Source organism: Falco cherrug, chromosome 4 (genome assembly GCF_023634085.1).
Source record: "Falco cherrug isolate bFalChe1 chromosome 4, bFalChe1.pri, whole genome shotgun sequence".
NCBI lineage: Eukaryota > Metazoa > Chordata > Aves > Falconiformes > Falconidae > Falco > Falco cherrug.
In genome coordinates, this window is record NC_073700.1 from 89,804,847 (window position 1) to 89,827,384 (window position 22,538).

The window sequence follows — 22,538 nt, forward strand, 5'->3', positions numbered from 1 at the left end:
CAGCTCCGGAAGCTGCTCCATCTCCCGGGCCGAGGCCCCGCTGCTGCCCCAGGCTGCGGCGAGCCCCCGAGCGGCGCCGGCGCCGGGCTCAGCCCCGGGGCGGAGCTGGCGGCGGCGCGGAGCAGAGGAGGCGGCGGAGAGGAGGCGCCGCGGCCGCCGCCCAGAGCCGGGGCTGGCGCGGGGCAGCGAGGCGCGGGCGGCGGAGCGGCGGCATGCGGCGGGGCCGGGGCGCAGGGCTGGCGGGGCTGGCCGCGCTGCTGCTGGGTGCGCGGGGCTGGCGGCGGGGGGCGGGCCGGGGCTCGGCCTGCGGGGGCCCCCGCGGGGCTGCCGTCCCCTCGGGCTTCTGCACGGAGCCCTGCCGCCGCGCCGGGCTCGCGTCCCTCCCTCCCTCTGCTGCCATCCCGCCTTCCCTGCGGAAACTCGCCGTGCTCTCGCTGTCCAGCCCTGCCCGCTGCCTCCTTCCCTCCGCCTTCTGCCGCGGAGCGCCTGCAGCCGCTCCTTCCCCGCTGCTGCTTCCCCTCGGGCTCCTTCCCCGCTGCTGCTTCCCCTCGGGCTCCTTCCCTTTGTCCCTGTTTTTCTCCAGTGACTCCACCTGTCACTCTCGCGTTCGTATGTCTGCCAGCCGTTAACGGACACCTCCGTTAATGCACCTGTAGACATCCTCTGGAAACACTTCTCCCCCCGCCATGCCCGAATGTTCCCGACTGGGATTTGCCATGGCGAACGGCAGGCGGGGCAGGGCACAAAGCAGGTTTTGAGGATTCCCCCTTCTTTTTCTCCTCGGCAGTGGCTGTGGGCAGAGCCCAGCTGCAGCAGGAGCCGTCGGCAGAGACCACCGAGGACACCGGCATCGCCATCAGCTGCTCACACCCCAGCATACAGAACTATGACTTCATCTACTGGTACCGCCAGCTCCCGGGCCGAGGCCCCGCATTCATCACGAGCGGTCACAAAGGGTCCAGAGAGGTGCAGGACCCTCCGGGGCGGATGTCGGTGGCGGCAGACCGCCGGTCCAGCGCCCTGTGGCTCGCCCGGCCCCGGCGCAGGGACGCGGCGGTGTATTACTGCGCCGTGGGAGACACGGGGCTCGGAGCCGGGGCTGCGGCCGGGCACGAACCTCGGCGGCCGGGGCCGGGCGTGTGTGTCGGGGGCGGGGGGACAGCCCCGGCCGGGCCCGCCAGGGGGCGCTGCCGCCTCGGCCCGCCCGGCCGCGGGCGCTTCCCGCCACCGCCTGCGGCACCGGCACCGGGATCAGCGGGTGCCCCTTGCAGTCGCTGCCCGGGCTCAGCACCTCTCCTCCTCGAGGGCTGCTGCGCATCGGTGCTCCGAGGCAGCAAACAGCCGCGCTTGGGCCGCGCTGCACGGGGAGCCTGAGAGGGTCTGTGCAAGGCAGCGGGGCGCAGCGTGTTTCCCACCACGCGCTCGTGCTTGCCCAGCACGGGGTCAGAGCCTTGCGGGTACCGTGGCGTCCCCTGGCCTGTCTGAAAAGGCCTGCCGGCATTGTCCCGCAACGCCTTCCCAGAGGGGACCGATTCCCATCCAGGCCACCTCAGGCTGCTTCTCCTCTTGCCAAGGATGCTGAGCTCTTCATGACTTTTAGGAAGGCCAAGTGACACCTCTAGGTCCTCCAAGTGCTGCCATGGCACAGGGAGTTCACGATGTCAAGAATAAAGCGAACGCAAATGCTCCAGCACGATGCTCAGCTTAGTGGGTGTCTCACCTTTGCCTGGCTGCCTTGGGCAAACACAGCAGCAGCTTCCACCCGGTAATTTTCCCCATCCCAAGGACGCACACAAAGATCTCAGCTTGGAGTTGTTATTAACACTAACAAGCTCCCTGGGCATTCAAATCAGGCAATTCCCTGCAGATCCTTGTGCATTTCTTCCTGTCAGGCTTTCCTTCCTGGAGATCTGCTGTGTCACCACCATCGTCCCCCAGATGCTGTCCCCAAGATTCCTTGCCAACAGAACAATCCTTTGTGTCTCCTGCTGTTATTTTCCTGCTTCTTCCTGGCTATGCCTGAGTTCCCGATCCTCTCAGCCATGGCCTTCAGTCATGGTGTCACCATACGCAAAGTGCTTGGCAAAAAGCACTGTCATGACAAAGAAGCTCTGCTCCCTGCCAGCGCCGGGAGTGTGGGCAGTGGGCTTTTTGGTCACCTCCTCCCAGGTGGCTCTGCTGCTGCAATGTCCCTTCTGCAAAGGGAAGTTTGTTAGCTGTAGAGGAATTATAGAGCAATGAAGTCCTGTTAATTAACATTGATAATACACAGCTGTGAGCTGCCTTCAGGGTCGGTGGGTTGGCTGATGTGGATAATGCGCAGCTGTGGCTGGTTCCTGCTAAGTAGTTAAATAGCTCTAAGGGGTATGGAAGGGGACCACTGGATGAAGAGAGACCTGGAAGAAGCAGAGGGAGGAGAAAGAGTGCACGTGTGTTCTGGATGTATAAAAAACCAAGGAGAGTGCCAGGGAGATGTGTGAAGTAGAAGGGGGGGCTGGATAAGGTAGAGGCTGGCTGCAAGAGGAGCCCTGGGTGAAGAGAGAATCCAGATGCAGCAGAGGAACGCAGCAGGGTGGACTGGCCTGAAGAGGATGAGGAAACAGCATGGACAGTAGATGACCTTGTGAAACCTTGTGAGGGATTGGCAGCTCTGCCGGGGCAAGATGCGGGAGCTACTTATTGAAGTTAAGGGGGTATGTGATGGTAAAAGCCTTGTTGCAGCTGGCTAGTTTGGATACTGCTGTGACAGTTAACTATCTCTACTGCTGTACTGGGCCAGCATGAGCATGGCGTGTTGGGGTTGGGTTGACCTTGCCTGGCTGCAACGTCTCCCCCACTCTGCTCTATCACTCCCACTACTCACCAGGATGGAAAAATAAGAAGGCTCATGGTTTGTGGCAAGGACAGGGAAATTTTGACCCAGCAGTTGGTGTCACAGGCAAACAGGCTCAGCTTGGAGAAATTAATTTCTTGCCAATCAAATCAGAGTAGGAGAATGAGAAATGAGAATAAATTTTAAAACACCTTCCCTGCAACACTTCCTTATGCCTGGGCTCACCTTCCGTCCTGACGTCCCTACTTCCTCCCCCAGAGGAACACAGGAGGATGTGCAATGGGTGCTGCAGTCAGTTCATAACTCATTCCCTCTGCCGCCTCTTCCTCCCCATGCTCTTTCCCTGCTGCGGTGTGGGGTCCCTCCCGTGGGAGACTGTCCTTCTCCAACACGAGTCCTTTCCGTGGGCTGCAGTTCTTCACAAACTGCTACAGTGTGGATCCCCCGTGGGGCCACAGATCTTGCCAGAAGCCTGCTCCATGATGGGATCTCCATGGGGTCACAGCTTCCTTCAGGGCACATCCACCTGCTGTGGCATGGGCTCCTCCATGGGCTGCAGGTGGATGTCTGCCCCACCCTTAACCTCCATGGGCTGCAGGGGGACAAGCTGCATCACCAGCTCATCAGGGACAACCTGTGTCATGAGCCACACATGAACCTGGAGCACCTCATCCCCTCCTCCTTCTTTGCTGACTTCAGTGCCTGCAGAGTTGTTTCTCTCCCATATTCTCATTCCTCTCTCCCACATGCTCTTGTGCACCACTTTTTCAACCTTCTTAAATGTATTATTGTGGAGGCGCCACCACCGTCACTGACTGGCCCAGCTTTGGTCAGTGGCAGGTCCGTCTTGTAGCCACCTGAAACTGGCTCTGAACAACATGGGGCGGCACTGACTGGCATCTTCTCACAGAAGCCACCCCGGCAGCCCCCCTGCTACCATAACCTTGCCCCATAAACCAAATACATTCCACTCCTCACCTCTGTGAATCAAGTGTTTTCAATTAACAGTCATATATGCCCTTCTCAGACAGTCCACAATGCTCACAAACTCCCCCTTACATCAGCAGGCCACAGCCAGGGCACAGGACACTGTGCAGATCGCGTCCACAGAAGGATTACTCCATTGCGGTTGGTCATGCTTTTAGAGCATTTTCTTCCATTGGAAACAGATCTGACATCATTGCTACTGTGAACCACCGCAAGCCGGACAGAAGTTGACTGCAAATCAGCAGATAGTAGCAGCTGGGACATCCTGAGTTCTCAGGGTATAAATCAAGGCAATCAGCAGGGGAGTAAGAGAGGTGTAAAGAACCATGGCAGCTCCATCAGTAGGTGGTTTAAATCACCATCAAAAAACCCCCAGAACCTCTGGCAGCAGCGCCCTTAGTTTGGACTGTAAAACCTGCATGGATTCTGTACCCGTTTCCTCCATGTCCAAGATCTCCTCGGTTGGGCAGGCAAACCAGGGGGCATGCCAAGGGCCAGGAGCAGCGCTTTGGCGGTGCTGTGGCCAAATGGCTTACTCGTCTGTATGGAGAAATGCCATCCCTCCCTCTTCTACAAGGACCATTGCAGGTGCTATCCTCATTAAGAAGGAACTCCAGCTTGTTACAAGGTTTACTGTGGTTGGGTTAGGAAGTGCAGCTGTGCTGCTGCAGGTGATGGTTCCTTGTAGCACAGCTAGGGAAAAAGGATTTCAGACATGCAAGTGAAATGCCCTGATAAAACATTGCCCTTCAGTCGTGGTCCCTGGCGAGGAGCGACTCCTCTTGGGTCAGCACAGGGAGGCAGGCAGCAGAGGTCCTCCTGCCACATGAGCCGGGCATTGCTGCTGCTCAGCAGGCAGGGGCTGGGGATCTCTTCCACCCCACTAACATAGCCAGGCCCTGTTAGAACAGAAAGTCACAACTGAGACAGCCTGGGGGCAAGCCATTGCTTTGAATCCACAAGGAGAAGTGGTTTCTTGCTGGTACCTTTGTAACGTTGGCTCAGGCACACAATTACAAACTGGCTGCCCCGGCTTCACAGTCCAATTCCAGCCTGCTCCTGCTGCTGTGGGAAGGCCTCCTGCAGAGAGGTGTTTTGCCATAGACCGGGTCAGTACAACGAAAAGAGACCCCTAGTTAAAGAAGTGAGTTTATCTTTACTTACATTTTAAAAAATAGAATAGGAAGTGAAACAAGTAGTAAGTGAAAGGATACAGCAAGAATAAAACAAGGCAATGCACCTAATCACTGCTGCCTATGACAGGCTACAGCGGTTAAGAAAGATACATCACCAACTGCCTTAATACTTTACCGTCATCCGGGTCCACAGCTGCTGGGAGCCCTGGTTACAGTGAGGATTTGGAGAGCCTGTCCCAGCATTTGGGAGGTCCTACACAGGGCATCCACTCATAGGTGAGGTCTCCAAAGTCACTGTCAGAGGGTCCAGCTCTTATAGTGTTGAATAAACAAGATCACCTGATTTCAAATGCAGAGACATCTGGTTTCACACTCCTCCCACAGATCCCACCAAAGCCTGGCCAGGGCTACCAGGAGGAACCAAGGGAGCCTCCCTTACCTACTTGATTTTAACCACCGGTTTCCATAGAAGGCCATATATCTGGTTTCACAGCCTTGACCACCTGCCTCCAAGCAAGGAAGGATGCACTCCATCTTTGCAAATGATTATATTCTATCTAAGCTACATCTTTCACTAATGATCATGCATATTTTACCAATGATTGGATACTAAATACAGATATATATATATATATATATATATAAAAAACATTTGGCTGGCATGTTCATCTAGATGTCAAAGTTGGCTCCTGGTCCCAGCCAGTCCCCAGCGAGGCTGGTGCGGCTGCAGGAGCTGACACAGCTGTGAAAGTTCATGTGCACAGGCTTGAGAGGCAGAGGGGAAAGGTTCAGCCCTTCGTCCTGCCTCAGCTGGGGACTGTGGTGGCAGCTACAGTGCATTACCAGGAGCCCCTGGCAGGTTTGCAGACATTGGAGAGCAGAGGGCAGCCCACCGTCCTTCTGCCACGGCCTCGGCTGAGCAGCAGGACCCTGAAGGCCTTGTGGGAGCGGGGTTGTGAATGGGGGCTGCTGCGCTCGCCAGCTGTTTTCTGCAGTCCCTGCCAGCTGTGTGAGCCAAGGGCCCTGGGTGAGAAGTGGCAGAGGAGCCCTGCTCCAGGAGCAGGAGGCAGTAAAACCGAGCAGCCCTTTGGCTTGCCTGGGGATAGCGGTTCTGGGGCCCAGGGTGGGACAAGCACCTGGCGCCTGTGGCTAATGTGGGCAGGTGAAGGGACACAGGGGGACTGCCTGTACAACGGAGAGCTGTGTGGCAGTGTCCTCCCCCTGCCAGAGTGCGGGAGCGTGCCTGTCCCTGTACGGCTGGTTTCTGCAGCAGATGCTCTTTACAGAGATGTTTCTCTTCAGGTTCCTGCTCCACGGCCAGAGGGGAAGGGAGAGTGTGCGACACCTGGGTCCGATGCCAGGAGAAGATCACCAGGGATGCCATTCCCTCTGATGGACGGTACCTACACCACGAGGCTCTGGAGAACGTTCTGGTGGTAGAGGCTGGGGGACAGGTGCAACGAGGCCTGCCTGGAGCAGCAGGGAGAGAGTTTTGCTCCGCCCTCTGGGCTGTGGTTTGGAGGCCTCTTTGATCGGGCAGAGGCAGAGGAAGAGGTGAAGTTGCAAGCATCAGGTCCCTCCGGCTGGCAGGTGCCTGCACACCCCGTGAAGGGAGAGCGTGACATGGCCCTGATTGTGCTGGCAGCCCTGGCGGGACTGGCAGCCTTTGGTGAGATGCCACTTCCAGGCTGGGGTGAACGAGGCAAGAGTTTGCGCAGCTGGTGGTGGAAGCACGGAGGTGTCAGTCCTGACGGCCTGGGGGATCAGGGAGTGTTTCTGTAGGGAGAGCCGGGGCTGCAGGTGGGTATGGCAAATAATGTGGGAGATGTCAGGAGTAACGAGCATAAGAGGAAGGACAAGACTTTACCCTGCATTTGCAGGTACCGAGCATTCTTGAGTGTGCTGCTAATACAGTCCAAGCCTGAAAGAGGGAAGACGCTGGGGAACGGAGCTGTGTGGCATCTAGGAGCTTCTCTCCTAGGTGTGCTGGAGAAAAGGTTACCAGCCTCTGCAGGGCTGTCTCTAAACCTCGGGGGACAAACAGAGAAGGCTAACTAGAGCCAAGGAGAGCTGAAATGCTGTACAGGGACAGGGCAAGGGCAGAGGACGTGGTGTGTCATATGGAGGAGCTTCGCTAGCAAGAAGATACAGTCAGAGGTGGGAGAAGGACAGCTCATGGCTGCCGCTGCTGAAGGAGACAGCAGCAGTTAACATAGCTCAGAGGCAGATACGGAGAGAAAGAGTGGCTGGAAAGACATGTGCGCACTGCTGGAAAGCAGGATGATCTGGGCGGTGAGGAGTGGCAAGCAGCTGCAGAAAGAAGGGTGCAGGGACAAGCAGCTCAGCATCTCAGAGCCTGGGAAAAGTGAGATGGAGAGCGGGGACAGTGAGCAAGCCCAGGAAGTGACAGATGGACTGGTGCACAGGCAAGCAAGGCTGAAAGATATTTCTGGCTTTACAGGTCATGCCCAAAAGGACTCTGTGCTCCAGTTCCCCGCAGAAATGACCATCCAGAGAGGACACAGCACAGCTCTGCGCTGCAATTTCTCCACCAGTTCTGCCAGTCCCTACATCTTCTGGTACCAGCAGCGCCAGACGCAGTCCCCTCAGATGCTGCTGCAGAGAGTGCACAAATGGAAACCGCAGGTGGATTCAGGGAGGTTCTCGTCTTCACTGTCTGTGGAGACCTCCCAGGTGGTTCTGCATGTGCGGGATGCTGAGCTCCAGGACAGCGCTGCCTATTTCTGTGCACTGAGCCCACAGTGGTGCCCACAGCACGCAGCAGCGCATAGAAACATGGGCGGTGCTGTGAGGGGCACATCCCTCCCTGCCACTGCTTGCCTGGAGCTCTGAGCTCAGCCTACTCAGCAGCAGCACCTGGGGGCTGTGGTGAGGCTGGGCCTCTGCCTCCCCAGCCTGTACTGCTGTGAGGCACAGGCCTGTGTGACTTGTGCAGCTGCGTCTGGATCCAGGCTCTTTGATGATGAGAAGCGCTCAAGAAAGCACCGCAGAGTGGACGTTTTCAAGGCCCTTCCAGATATCGAGCCTGTCCACATCTCAAGCCTATGTGTGGAGGATAATGCAAAGCTGGAGAACATCCCCTTTGCTGCAGCCACCCAAAGAATTCCCATGGTACCAGGAAAAGAAAGGAAAAGAAACATTAAATCCCTCAGTGGTAGCAGCTCCCGCCTGACCTTGGTGATCTCCTCAGGGGTCTGGGACCAGCCCCTGCCCTTGCAGAGGGAGCCGTTCCACAGTGACACACTCATAATCCCCTCTCGGTGCAGGACAGGGATGTAGGGATTTCCATCCTTCCACTTGTACACTTTTGTCAAGACGTCGGGATTTTCATGGAGGAAATAGGATATGAGACTGTGGTGGCTGCCAAGAGACACTTCTCCCCACCCGAAGGGATGAGATTTACAGGTAAAGGGAATTCTAGGTATGTTCCCCCAGCACTGCAGCCAATTCCTGAGCAATTCCCCTCCTTGCCTTGCACCTAGGGGTTGGCTGAACCCTGAGCCTGCAATCTCACCCTGTTCAGATGCATGGATCAGCCTTTGGCAGCTTATAGAAAGCGAGGTGGAGCATGAGCCCAGTGCCAAAGCTGACAAACGGATAGATACGGCGGACACGGAGCCAGGCAATGCTGAAATACCTTTCTGGCTTGACAGATCACAGGCAGAAGGAATTTACGCTGCAGTTCCACCAGAAGCGACCATGCAGGTAGGACACACCAGAAGAGGATTGTTCTCCAAAGGCCTGAGCCATGATCGAGCACTTCCTCCGGGGAGAGGCACCTTTCAGCTTCTGGAGGGCGCTGGGACCGTGCTGTAGACACAGGTTGGAGGTCAGGCAGCTGGGGAGGCAGGGGATGCCTGGTGGCCAGTGGCTGCAGGTGAGTCAGCAGTGTGCCCTTGTGGCAAAGCACACCTACTGCGCTCTGAGATGCCAGCAAAAGCGGAGCCAGCACAGGCAGGGAAGTCATCCTTCTCCTCTCTTTGGCACTCCTGAGACCATGCCTGGGCTCCTGCGTTCAGGCTGGGGCTCCTCGGTGTGCAGGCAAGGTACAGGCGTGTTGGAGGGAGTCCAGCGGGAGGCCCCAAGGCAGGCAGGGAGCTTGAGGACATGATGCACTCAGAGCCTGAGGGAACGAGGCCTTAGCAAAAGAAGGCTCAAAGGGAGACCTTATGGGTGTCTACAGCTACGTGCTCTGAGCACGTGGAGAAGATGAAGCCAGGCTCTTCTCCAAGTGCACGGTGCCGGTAGGCCGAGAGGCCACAGACACAGTTTGGAACCTGCGGAATTCTACTGACGTGTGAGGACCTTATTTTCCAGTTCTTTTTGACCCTGAAAAAGCTCAAGGACTGGAATGCACTGTCCATAAATGTTGTGCAGGCTCTGGCCTTGGACGTTTTCAAGACTCGTCTGGACACAGCCCTGACCGGCCCTGTCCAACCTACATCATGCTATGGGAAGAGCAGAAACAGTTTGGCAGGTTTGTTTGATGGGACTGGAAGTAAGGGCAGGACAGCTGGAGATCCAGCTGGTTTGGAGGAAAGGGAAATTGGCAGGGTTACGGTCATCGGGAAAGGCTGTGTGGTGTTGGGTGAGCTTGGCAGAAGCTGATTTATAAGAGGGGTTGAGCAGCGGGGCACAAAGCTTCATGTGTTGCTTCCTCGAGTACCGATCTTCTTTTGGATAGAAGGAGAAAGTCCACAGTGCCTGTGGGGCTGAGTGGGACAGTTGGTGTCTGCAGGGCTTGGGGGTGTTGAAGATGATGTTTGTAAGAGCTGCAGCCTTGGGCTGTGCTGACAGGAGCTTGGCGCTAGGCACCGTGAAGGCGCTAGGACAGGCCAACCCCACCAAGGCCTTGTGCTGTGAGAGAGAGGACACAGGCATCAGGGAAGGAGAGACTCCCACGACATTGCATGGGGGGATGTGTCAGAGAGGTTGGTCCCCAGCTGCAGGCCTGTCGCCCCTCCACCCTGGCAAGGCAGAAGCTGCTGAGTGCAGGAGCAACAGGTGCCACTGCTGGAGGAGGCAGGAGCACAGCACAGGCATTTCAGGCATGCTAAGAACAAGAATTCTCTCCTCCCTTTCTCGTTCTGGGTTCCCCTGGCAGAGTCGTTTCTGGCAGCTCTGCTCTCTCAGAGCTCCCGGTGGGGACGCGGGCGGTCTTTGAGTCGCTCTCACACATGCAGGACGATCCATCTCAGCATGGTCCTTGCGTATCTCGTCATCGTTGACTTCCTGAGGCAACCGCTGGGTAAGCCTTGGCTTTGACTGACGGTACGATTCCTCGTCTGCTCTGGTACCAGCAGAAGAAAGGCTAAGCCCCACAGCACGTCTCGTAGCAGGCAGCGGGTAGTCCCAGGCAGAGCGGCCATTTCACCACGTTGCTGAACACCACAGGGAAATAGAGCGTCCTGCAGCCAGCGCAAGTCGAGGTCTCAGCCAGTGCCGTGCACCTCGCTGCTGTGCAAGACACCCTGGCACAGGGAGATGCTCCGGCTGTGCGACGAGCCAGGGGAGGGAGGGGACGTGCCTGTGCAAGGCTGAGCTTGGGGGAAGGGGCCCTCAGGTGTCCCCGGGCAGCGCTCCTTCCCCCGTCCACCCAGAGCTCTGCAGGCCAAGACCCTCTTCCAGGGAGGGCCGGTGTCAGTGGCCTGAGAGGCAGCAGAAGGCGGTGAAAGAATCTGAGGTCCCCGTGCCTTCGCTGTGGCTTACGTGAGTATTCTGCCCAATGGCTCTGCTGAGGTGACAGGCAATGCAGGAGATCAGCGCAGTTTCTGCATTGGTGCCTTGCTGCTGCTCTTTGCTTTCTGGTTTCCCTGCGGCACGTTGCTTCTTCAGGTATTCCTGCAGGCCTGTCTCTTAGAGCAGCTGCTCGAGGATGCGTCCCTCACAGGTCAGAGCTCAAGGTAAGAGGAAAGGTACATAAGTGACATGCCACGTGGCAATGCTCCTTCCTGGAACGACATGATGACAAGGATTTTGGAAAACCCTCCGGCTGCTGTGTGTTGGGAGCCTGAGGAAGTCTCTTCTCAGTGCGCTCTGTCCGTCCCTGGAGCCTTTCTTATGCCCTACCTTGTGTGCTGCCCTCAGCCCTGCCTCATCTCTTCTGCAGCGGGACCATGCTGTACAAGTCTATCCAAGAGCTGAATGGGGGAGCAGACCAGCAGGCAGAGGTGGGCAACATGTCCTCCAGGAGAAAAGCTGGCCTGGGGGAAAGCTGCTTCCTGCCTGGGGGAAGGCCAGGCAGCACAGAGCAGCTGTGGGGGCTTGGGCACTGGGTGCCGTCGTCTGTGGCCTGGCCAGGCTGATTTCAGCGTCAGCCTGTGAGTCGCCTTAGCCCTGCCCATGCGTGCAACTGCCGTGCTGTGCAGGGAACTGTTTCTGGCATAGAGGGTGTACAGGTGACCTGCCCTTGCTATCCTTGCCCTTGGGTGCAGGCCATGGCCCATCATTATGGGGACAGGTGGGAGGAGGAGGAGGAGGAGAATGTCTTGGGCTCTTGTAAATGCTTTTTCCTCACTCCAGCCCCACTCCTGCTTCCTTTGGAGCCATCTTCTCACTGAGCTTCCTTTTGCAGCACTACGCTACTGAAACCATGAGGAATAGCATTCCTCATAGGCCTGAGAGCTGCTGACAGCTCAGGCACGCCAGCAGCACCAGGATCCTCACTGAGGGACAGCCGTGGTTGGGCTGCCCATCTGCAGGACATGCTCTGAGGCCAAGGGGCTGCTCCTGAGCAGAGATGCCAGGATACAGGGTCTGATTGTCACTGACTTGGGAGGAGCTGGCTGTGTCTTCCTCAGCCTGAAAGGGAAGGGGAGGCTGAATCTTTGGCTGCTTCAAAGATGTACTCAGAAGAGTCCCCTGGGATAAGGCCCTAGAGGCAACAGGGGCCCAAGAAAGCTGGTTCCTAGTCAAGAATTGCATTCTCCGGGCTCAAGTGCTGCTGCAACAAGGCTTTACCCGTTGGTCAGATTCTATTGTCAGTGCTGTATCACCTTCCTCCAGAGATCAGACCACACTCCTGTTCCATCTGACCTTTTCTCCACAATCCTCTGGGCTATTTAACCACTTAGTGGGAACGAGCTACAGCTGCACATCATCCATGTCAATCAACCTGCTGCTGCTGAGGAAAGGCCACAGATGCATGTTATCAATGCTAATTAACCCTCTGCCTTCATTCCTCTACAAAGAGCAGCCCATGCCAACAAGGAAGAAGTCTGGAAAGAACGCCAGGAGGCCTACATGGATGAACAAGGAGCTCCTGGTCAATCTCAAACACAAAAAGGAAGCATACGGAAGGTGGAAGCCACAACAAGTAACCTGGGAGGCGTACAGAGACAACCTCCAATGAGGTTAAGGAAGGGAAAGCCCAGCTGGAAGTCAGTCGAGGGAGGGATGTCAAAGGCAAGAAGGGCTCCTCTAAGGGCATGGGTAACAAAAGGAAGAATACGGCAAATGAAGGAGCATGCTCAATGAGATGAGGGCCCTGGTGGCACAGAATAGGGGAAAAACTGAGGTGCTGAAGGCTGCCTTTGCCTTGGTAGACACCAAGCTGGCCATGAGCCAGTACTGTGCCCCTGCGCCAAGGAGTTCCAAGGGAATCCTCGGCCGCCTCAGACAAAGCATTGCCAAGAGGCCAAGAGAGGCGATTGCTCCCCTTTTCTCAGCACTGCTGGGCAACAGCTGGAGTGGCGTCTTCTCCCATACTTTGTTGATCCCCAGAGTGGTGACAAAAGGGATCAAGAAGAGGTGAGTAGCAAAGGGCCTGGACTAGCAGGCTCCAGGAGTTGTGAGCAGTGGTGCAAAGCCCAGCAGGCAGACAATAGCAGGGCCTCTCAGGGATAGGCAGCAGGACCCACACTCCAATGTTTTCATGAATGCCAGGGGAAATGGAAAGGAGGATGCTTACCACAAGTTTAGGGATGAAAGCCAACCACAGGAACAGACGGTATCTCTGTGGAGCCAAAATTGTTCCCAGCAGGGGCAGGATCTACCTGTTCAAAGGAAACAGAGAAGAGGGACTGCACTCGGGAAGTGCTCTGCAACAGAAGCCAAGGCAATGAAGAACTGCTGGAACACGGGGAGGTGTGCTTAAGCAACAGGCCAACAGCAACAACAAGAACTGGAATGGATGTGCCTGGACGTTCCTGCAGTACCAACCTGAGCGAGCCTGTCCAAGGCTGGACCGACTGTGACCTCGCGTAACCTCATGCAGTGGGCATTGTTGCAAGCAGGGGTGGATCTCGATGAGCTCTGGAGGTCCGTTGTGCCCAACGCTGTGCTTCCCCAACACCCCTGCTCAGCCTGAGCCCCGCACGCCCGTGGGCACACGCGTCCTCACGCTGCCTTTGCCTGCACAGGACACTGCGGCCCAGGGCTGGGGCTGCAGAGGCAGCAGAAGGCAGGCTCTGAGGCTGCTCCCCGGCACCCGCAGGGCAGCGGGGGCTGCCGCTTCCAGCCCCGGAGCGGGGAGGCAGCTCCGGAAGCTGCTCCATCTCCCGGGCCGAGGCCCCGCTGCTGCCCCAGGCTGCGGCGAGCCCCCGAGCGGCGCCGGCGCCGGGCTCAGCCCCGGGGCGGAGCTGGCGGCGGCGCGGAGCAGAGGAGGCGGCGGAGAGGAGGCGCCGCGGCCGCCGCCCAGAGCCGGGGCTGGCGCGGGGCAGCGAGGCGCGGGCGGCGGAGCGGCGGCATGCGGCGGGGCCGGGGCGCAGGGCTGGCGGGGCTGGCCGCGCTGCTGCTGGGTGCGCGGGGCTGGCGGCGGGGGGCGGGCCGGGGCTCGGCCTGCGGGGGCCCCCGCGGGGCTGCCGTCCCCTCGGGCTTCTGCACGGAGCCCTGCCGCCGCGCCGGGCTCGCGTCCCTCCCTCCCTCTGCTGCCATCCCGCCTTCCCTGCGGAAACTCGCCGTGCTCTCGCTGTCCAGCCCTGCCCGCTGCCTCCTTCCCTCCGCCTTCTGCCGCGGAGCGCCTGCAGCCGCTCCTTCCCCGCTGCTGCTTCCCCTCGGGCTCCTTCCCCGCTGCTGCTTCCCCTCGGGCTCCTTCCCTTTGTCCCTGTTTTTGTCCAGTGACTCCACCTGTCACTCTCGCGTGCGTATGTCTGCCAGCCGTTAACGGACACCTCCGTTAATGCACCGCTAGACATCCTCTGGAAACACTTCTCCCCCCCCCATGCCCGAATGTTCCCGACTGGGATTTGCCATGGCGAACGGCAGGCGGGGCAGGGCACAAGGCAGGTTTTGAGGATTCCCCCTTCTTTTTCTCCTCGGCAGTGGCTGTGGGCAGAGCCCAGGTGCAGCAGGAGCCATCGGCAGAGACCACCGAGGACACCGGCATCGCCATCAACTGCTCACACCCCAGCATAGGGACAGGAGAGTCGATAGTGTGGTACCGCCAGCTCCCGGGCCGAGGCCCCGCACTCATCACGAGCGGTCACAAAGGGTCCAGAGAGGTGCAGGACCCTCCGGGGCGGATGTCGGTGGCGGCAGACCGCCGGTCCAGCGCCCTGTGGCTCGCCCGGCCCCGGCGCAGGGACGCGGCGGTGTATTACTGCGCCGTGGGAGACACGGGGCTCGGAGCCGGGGCTGCGGCCGGGCACGAACCTCGGCGGCCGGGGCCGGGCGTGTGTGTCGGGGGCGGGGGGACAGCCCCGGCCGGGCCCGCCAGGGGGCGCTGCCGCCTCGGCCCGCCCGGCCGCGGGCGCTTCCCGCCACCGCCTGCGGCACCGGCACCGGGATCAGCGGGTGCCCCTTGCAGTCGCTGCCCGGGCTCAGCACCTCTCCTCCTCGAGGGCTGCTGCGCATCGGTGCTCCGAGGCAGCAAACAGCCGCGCTTGGGCCGCGCTGCACGGGGAGCCTGAGAGGGTCTGTGCAAGGCAGCGGGGCGCAGCGTGTTTCCCACCACGCGCTCGTGCTTGCCCAGCACGGGGTCAGAGCCTTGCGGGTACCGTGGCGTCCCCTGGCCTGTCTGAAAAGGCCTGCCGGCATTGTCCCGCAACGCCTTCCCAGAGGGGACCGATTCCCATCCAGGCCACCTCAGGCTGCTTCTCCTCTTGCCAAGGATGCTGAGCTCTTCATGACTTTTAGGAAGGCCAAGTGACACCTCTAGGTCCTCCAAGTGCTGCCATGGCACAGGGAGTTCACGATGTCAAGAATAAAGCGAACGCAAATGCTCCAGCACGATGCTCAGCTTAGTGGGTGTCTCACCTTTGCCTGGCTGCCTTGGGCAAACACAGCAGCAGCTTCCACCCGGTAATTTTCCCCATCCCAAGGACGCACACAAAGATCTCAGCTTGGAGTTGTTATTAACACTAACAAGCTCCCTGGGCATTCAAATCAGGCAATTCCCTGCAGATCCTTGTGCATTTCTTCCTGTCAGGCTTTCCTTCCTGGAGATCTGCTGTGTCACCACCATCGTCCCCCAGATGCTGTCCCCAAGATTCCTTGCCAACAGAACAATCCTTTGTGTCTCCTGCTGTTATTTTCCTGCTTCTTCCTGGCTATGCCTGAGTTCCCGATCCTCTCAGCCATGGCCTTCAGTCATGGTGTCACCATACGCAAAGTGCTTGGCAAAAAGCACTGTCATGACAAAGAAGCTCTGCTCCCTGCCAGCGCCGGGAGTGTGGGCAGTGGGCTTTTTGGTCACCTCCTCCCAGGTGGCTCTGCTGCTGCAATGTCCCTTCTGCACCAGGAAGGTTGTTAGACCATTTCTACTGCTGTACTGGGCCAGCATGAGCATGGCGTGTTGGGGTTGGGTTGACCTTGCCTGGCTGCAACGTCTCCCCCACTCTGCTCTATCACTCCCACTACTCACCAGGATGGAAAAATAAGAAGGCTCATGGTTTGTGGCAAGGACAGGGAAATTTTGACCCAGCAGTTGGTGTCACAGGCAAACAGGCTCAGCTTGGAGAAATTAATTTCTTGCCAATCAAATCAGAGTAGGAGAATGAGAAATGAGAATAAATTTTAAAACACCTTCCCTGCAACACTTCCTTATGCCTGGGCTCACCTTCCGTCCTGACGTCCCTACTTCCTCCCCCAGAGGAACACAGGAGGATGTGCAATGGGTGCTGCAGTCAGTTCATAACTCATTCCCTCTGCCGCCTCTTCCTCCCCATGCTCTTTCCCTGCTGCGGTGTGGGGTCCCTCCCGTGGGAGACTGTCCTTCTCCAACACGAGTCCTTTCCGTGGGCTGCAGTTCTTCACAAACTGCTACAGTGTGGATCCCCCGTGGGGCCACAGATCTTGCCAGAAGCCTGCTCCATGATGGGATCTCCATGGGGTCACAGCTTCCTTCAGGGCACATCCACCTGCTGTGGCATGGGCTCCTCCATGGGCTGCAGGTGGATGTCTGCCCCACCCTTAACCTCCATGGGCTGCAGGGGGACAAGCTGCATCACCAGCTCATCAGGGACAACCTGTGTCATGAGCCACACATGAACCTGGAGCACCTCATCCCCTCCTCCTTCTTTGCTGACTTCAGTGCCTGCAGAGTTGTTTCTCTCCCATATTCTCATTCCTCTCTCCCACATGCTCTTGTGCACCACTTTTTCAACCTTCTTAAATGTATTATTGTGGAGGCACCACCACCGTCACTGACTGGCCCAGCTTTGGTCAGTGGCAGGTCCGTCTTGTAGCCACCTGAAACTGGCTCTGAACAACACGGGGTGGCACTGACTGGCACCTTCTCACAGAAGCCACCCCGGCAGCCCCCCTGCTACCATAACCTTGCCCCATAAACCAAATACATTCCACTCCTCACCTCTGTGAATCAAGTGTTTTCAATTAACAGTCATATATGCCCTTCTCAGACAGTCCACAATGCTCACAAACTCCCCCTTACATCAGCAGGCCACAGCCAGGGCACAGGACACTGTGCAGATCGCGTCCACAGAAGGATTACTCCATTGCGGTTGGTCATGCTTTTAGAGCATTTTCTTCCATTGGAAACAGATCTGACATCATTGCTACTGTGAACCACCGCAAGCCGGACAGAAGTTGACTGCAAATCAGCAGATAGTAGCAGCTGGGACATCCTGAGTTCTCAGGGTATAAATCAAGGCAATCAGCAGGGGAGTAAGAGAGGTGTAAAGAACCATGGCAGCTCCATCAGTAGGTGGTTTAAATCACCATCAAAAACCCCCAGAACCTCTGGCAGCAGCGCCCTTAGTTTGGACTGTAAAACCTGCATGGATTCTGTACCCGTTTCCTCCATGTCCAAGATCTCCTCGGTCGGGCAGGCAAACCAGGGGGCATGCCAAGGGCCAGGAGCAGCGCCTTGGCGGTGCTGTGGCCAAATGGCTTACTCGTCTGTATGGAGAAATGCCATCCCTCCCTCTTCTACAAGGACCATTGCAGGTGCTATCCTCATTAAGAAGGAACTCCAGCTTGTTACAAGGTTTACTGTGGTTGGGTTAGGAAGTGCAGCTGTGCTGCTGCAGGTGATGGTTCCTTGTAGCACAGCTAGGGAAAAAGGATTTCAGACATGCAAGTGAAATGCCCTGATAAAACATTGCCCTTCAGTCGTGGTCCCTGGCGAGGAGCGACTCCTCTTGGGTCTGCACAGGGAGGCAGGCAGCAGAGGTCCTCCTGCCACATGAGCCGGGCATTGCTGCTGCTCAGCAGGCAGGGGCTGGGGATCTCTTCCACCCCACTAACATAGCCAGGCCCTGTTAGAACAGAAAGTCACAACTGAGACAGCCTGGGGGCAAGCCATTGCTTTGAATTCACAAGGAGAAGTGGTTTCTTGCTGGTACCTTTGTAACGTTGGCTCAGGCACACAATTACAAACTGGCTGCCCCGGCTTCACAGTCCACTTCCAGCCTGCTCCTGCTGCTGTGGGAAGGCCTCCTGCAGAGAGGTGTTTTGCCATAGACCGGGTCAGTACAACGAAAAGAGACCCCTAGTTAAAGAAGTGAGTTTATCTTTACTTACATTTTAAAAAATAGAATAGGAAGTGAAACAAGTAGTAAGTGAAAGGATACAGCAAGAATAAAACAAGGCAATGCACCTAATCACTGCTGCCTATGACAGGCTACAGCAGTTAAGAAAGATACATCACCAATTGCCTTAATACTTTACCGTCATCCGGGTCCACAGCTGCTGGGAGCCCTGGTTACAGTGAGGATTTGGAGAGCCTGTCCCAGCATTTGGGAGGTCCTACACAGGGCATCCACTCGTAGGTGAGGTCTCCAAAGTCACTGTCAGAGGGTCCAGCTCTTATAGTGTTGAATAAACAAGATCACCTGATTTCAAATGCAGAGACATCTGGTTTCACTCTCCTCCCACAGATCCCACCAAAGCCTGGCCAGGGCTACCAGGAGGAACCAAGGGAGCCTCCCTTACCTACTTGATTTTAACCACCGGTTTCCATAGAAGGCCATATATCTGGTTTCACAGCCTTGACCACCTGCCTCCAAGCAAGGAAGGATGCACTCCATCTTTGCAAATGATTATATTCTATCTAAGCTACATCTTTCACTAATGATCATGCATATTTTACCAATGATTGGATACTAAATACATATATATATATATATATATATATATAAAACATTTGGTTGGCATGTTCATCTAGATGTCAAAGTTGGCTCCTGGTCCCAGCCAGTCCCCAGCGAGGCTGGTGCGGCTGCAGGAGCTGACACAGCTGTGAAAGTTCATGTGCACAGGCTTGAGAGGCAGAGGGGAAAGGTTCAGCCCTTCGTCCTGCCTCAGCTGGGGACTGTGGTGGCAGCTACAGTGCATTACCAGGAGCCCCTGGCAGGTTTGCAGACATTGGAGAGCAGAGGGCAGCCCACCGTCCTTCTGCCACGGCCTCGGCTGAGCAGCAGGACCCTGAAGGCCTTGTGGGAGCGGGGTTGTGAATGGGGGCTGCTGCGCTCGCCAGCTGTTTTCTGCAGTCCCTGCCAGCTGTGTGAGCCAAGGGCCCTGGGTGAGAAGTGGCAGAGGAGCCCTGCTCCAGGAGCAGGAGGCAGTAAAACCGAGCAGCCCTTTGGCTTGCCTGGGGATAGCGGTTCTGGGGCCCAGGGTGGGACAAGCACCTGGCGCCTGTGGCTAATGTGGGCAGGTGAAGGGACACAGGGGGACTGCCTGTACAACGGAGAGCTGTGTGGCAGTGTCCTCCCCCTGCCAGAGTGCGGGAGCGTGCCTGTCCCTGTGCGGCTGGTTTCTGCAGCAGATGCTCTTTACAGAGATGTTTCTCTTCAGGTTCCTGCTCCACGGCCAGAGGGGAAGGGAGAGTGTGCGACACCTGGGTCCGATGCCAGGAGAAGATCACCAGGGATGCCATTCCCTCTGATGGACGGTACCTACACCACGAGGCTCTGGAGAACGTTCTGGTGGTAGAGGCTGGGGGACAGGTGCAACGAGGCCTGCCTGGAGCAGCAGGGAGAGAGTTTTGCTCCGCCCTCTGGGCTGTGGTTTGGAGGCCTCTTTGATCGGGCAGAGGCAGAGGAAGAGGTGAAGTTGCAAGCATCAGGTCCCTCCGGCTGGCAGGTGCCTGCACACCCCGTGAAGGGAGAGCGTGACATGGCCCTGATTGTGCTGGCAGCCCTGGCGGGACTGGCAGCCTTTGGTGAGATGCCACTTCCAGGCTGGGGTGAACGAGGCAAGAGTTTGCGCAGCTGGTGGTGGAAGCACGGAGGTGTCAGTCCTGACGGCCTGGGGGATCAGGGAGTGTTTCTGTAGGGAGAGCCGGGGCTGCAGGTGGGTATGGCAAATAATGTGGGAGATGTCAGGAGTAACGAGCATAAGAGGAAGGACAAGACTTTACCCTGCATTTGCAGGTACCGAGCATTCTTGAGTGTGCTGCTAATACAGTCCAAGCCTGAAAGAGGGAAGACGCTGGGGAACGGAGCTGTGTGGCATCTAGGAGCTTCTCTCCTAGGTGTGCTGGAGAAAAGGTTACCAGCCTCTGCAGGGCTGTCTCTAAACCTCGGGGGACAAACAGAGAAGGCTAACTAGAGTCAAGGAGAGCTGAAATGCTGTACAGGGACAGGGCAAGGGCAGAGGACGTGCTGTGTCATATGGAGGAGCTTCGCTAGCAAGAAGATACAGTCAGAGGTGGGAGAAGGACAGCTCATGGCTGCCGCTGCTGAAGGAGACAGCAGCAGTTAACATAGCTCAGAGGCAGATACGGAGAGAAAGAGTGGCTGGAAAGACATGTGCGCACTGCTGGAAAGCAGGATGATCTGGGCGGTGAGGAGTGGCAAGCAGCTGCAGAAAGAAGGGTGCAGGGACAAGCAGCTCAGCATCTCAGAGCCTGGGAAAAGTGAGATGGAGAGCGGGGACAGTGAGCAAGCCCAGGAAGTGACAGATGGACTGGTGCACAGGCAAGCAAGGCTGAAAGAAGTTTCTGGCTTTACAGGTCATGCCCAAAAGGACTCTGTGCTCCAGTTCCCCGCAGAAATGACCATCCAGAGAGGACACAGCACAGCTCTGCGCTGCAATTTCTCCACCAGTTCTGCCAATCCCTACATCTTCTGGTACCAGCAGCGCCAGACGCAGTCCCCTCAGATGCTGCTGCAGGAAGTGTACAAATGGAAACCGCAGGTGGATTCAGGGAGGTTCTCGTCTTCACTGTCTGTGGAGACCTCCCAGGTGGTTCTGCATGTGCGGGATGCTGAGCTCCAGGACAGCGCTGCCTATTTCTGTGCACTGAGCCCACAGTGGTGCCCACAGCACGCAGCAGCGCATAGAAACATGGGCGGTGCTGTGAGGGGCACATCCCTCCCTGCCACTGCTTGCCTGGAGCTCTGAGCTCAGCCTACTCAGCAGCAGCACCTGGGGGCTGTGGTGAGGCTGGGCCTCTGCCTCCCCAGCCTGTACTGCTGTGAGGCACAGGCCTGTGTGACTTGTGCAGCTGCGTCTGGATCCAGGCTCTTTGATGATGAGAAGCGCTCAAGAAAGCACCGCAGAGTGGACGTTTTCAAGGCCCTTCCAGATATCGAGCCTGTCCACATCTCAAGCCTATGTGTGGAGGATAATGCAAAGCTGGAGAACATCCCCTTTGCTGCAGCCACCCAAAGAATTCCCATGGTACCAGGAAAAGAAAGGAAAAGAAACATTAAATCCCTCAGTGGTAGCAGCTCCCGCCTGACCTTGGTGATCTCCTCAGGGGTCTGGGACCAGCCCCTGCCCTTGCAGAGGGAGCAGTTCCACAGTGACACACTCATGTGGCCGCAGAAGGGGTGTGTCTGGGACAAGCCAGACTCCCCTTGGGCCGCAGCCGCTGAGGCTGGGGCATCAGAAGTGATGTAGCAGTGAGCCTGTCTCTAGGCTCACGTGAAGGCAAATACCCTCTCTTGTAAAGGCAGAGAAAGGCAGGAGCAACATTAATTTACAGAGCAGCTGAGCAAATGGTTTGGCTGCCCTGCGAATGCTCACGCATTCTTGTTATTTTTCCCCTGTTTTAATTGATGTGCTGGCCTTTGCTCTGCTGCTGTTTTGCCTGCAGGTGCGGGTGCGGTAATTGCCCGTAGCAAGAGGGAGCTGCCAGCAGCCTCCTCTGTGCGCCTTGAGCTGGCTGGCTTTATCCTGCAGACACAAAACAGGTTTTGCACATAATCACACCAGGGTAATGACAGTGCACGTGTTTCACCTAAGGCTGTGGTAGCGGACGGGCTGCAGGGATGGCTTCTGCGAGAAGCTGCCAGAAGCTGCCCCCATGTCAGAGCCATAGACAGAGCCAATGACAGCCGGCTCCAAGGCGGTCCTGCTGCTGGCCAAAGCAGAGCTAATCAGCAGCGCTGGCAGCGCCTCTCTGATAACATATGCAAGAAGGGGTAAAAGGTGCTGTGCATCACCTGCGAGAGAAGAGTCAGAAAATGTGAGAGAAACAACTTGGCAGGCACCGAGGTCTTTGAGGAAGGAGGGGGAGCCGGTGCCTGAAGTGCCAGAGCAGATACTCCCCTGCAGCCATGGAGAAGACACTGGTGACACAGCTTGTCTTGTGCCAACCCACGGAGGACTATGATGCAGCACATACCCACCCTGCAGCCCACGGAGGACCTCATGCCACAACAGGTGGAGATGCCCTGAAGGAAGCTGCAGAGCATAGAGAACCCTGTGCTGGAGGAGGCTCCTCAGAGAAACTGCGGCCCACAGAGAGGAGCCTACGGAGGAGACATTTTTCTAGCAGGACCTGTACAGCAGGGGGGACCCAGACTGGAACAATCCATTCCTGAAGGACTGCAGACCGTGGAAAGGACTTTATGAAGAATGGCAGTGCATGGGAAGGACCCATTTGGAGAACTTTGTCAAGGACTGCCTCCCAGAGGAGGGAGTAATGTAAGTCTACGAGATACTGCTTTTAATAAAAAGTTCCTCTAGCTTTCAGTGGTGAGTGAACTCACACAACTTGGTAGTTTCCACAGTCAGAGTAGATGAATATGAATTTGTTAATTTCCAACCCTCTAACACTGAGTGGAGGGTAATCTACTTAACGGTTACACAATCTTACTGGTCAACTACACATGCTCGTTGAGGAAGGGTGTCTTTGTGGGCCGAGGCATCTGGTGTAAGGGCTGTGAGTTATAGTATTATAATGAAGGCAGTTTGCTTAAGGACAAATCTCT

General features: G+C 57.0%; 2 protein-coding genes and 1 gene segment (V, D, J or C); all 3 read left to right on the forward strand.

Moving 5' to 3' along the window:
• On the forward strand, positions 1-1,609 carry LOC129736072 (uncharacterized). Its single transcript, XM_055710229.1, is given in 3 exon segments — positions 1-264; positions 788-1,074; positions 1,076-1,609. Coding segments are annotated over 3 exon segments (846 nt in total). The 5' UTR covers positions 1-212; the 3' UTR covers positions 1,583-1,609.
• An 11,858-nt stretch (positions 1,610-13,467) lies between these two features.
• LOC129735950 (collagen alpha-1(I) chain-like) lies at positions 13,468-15,060 on the forward strand. Its single transcript, XM_055708784.1, has 2 exons — positions 13,468-13,715; positions 14,239-15,060. The coding sequence occupies exons 1-2, from the start codon at positions 13,664-13,666 to the stop codon at positions 14,823-14,825; spliced, it is 639 nt and encodes a 212-aa protein (XP_055564759.1). The 5' UTR covers positions 13,468-13,663; the 3' UTR covers positions 14,826-15,060.
• A 4,932-nt stretch (positions 15,061-19,992) lies between these two features.
• On the forward strand, positions 19,993-21,189 carry LOC129736098 (T-cell receptor alpha chain V region CTL-F3-like). The segment is given in 1 exon segment: positions 19,993-21,189. A coding segment is annotated over 1 exon segment (597 nt).
• Positions 21,190-22,538: the final 1,349 nt, after the last annotated feature.

What these genes read in the sequence shown, in the direction of transcription:
- LOC129735950 (XM_055708784.1), top strand. Translation starts at nt 13,664, where the DNA reads ATGCGGCGGGGCCGGGGCGCAGGGCTGGCGGGGCTGGCCGCGCTGCTG. An exon ending in GCTGGCCGCGCTGCTGCTGG is followed by an intron (nt 13,716 to 14,238) that starts GTGCGCGGGGCT and finishes TCTCCTCGGCAG; the next exon opens with TGGCTGTGGGCAGAGCCCAG.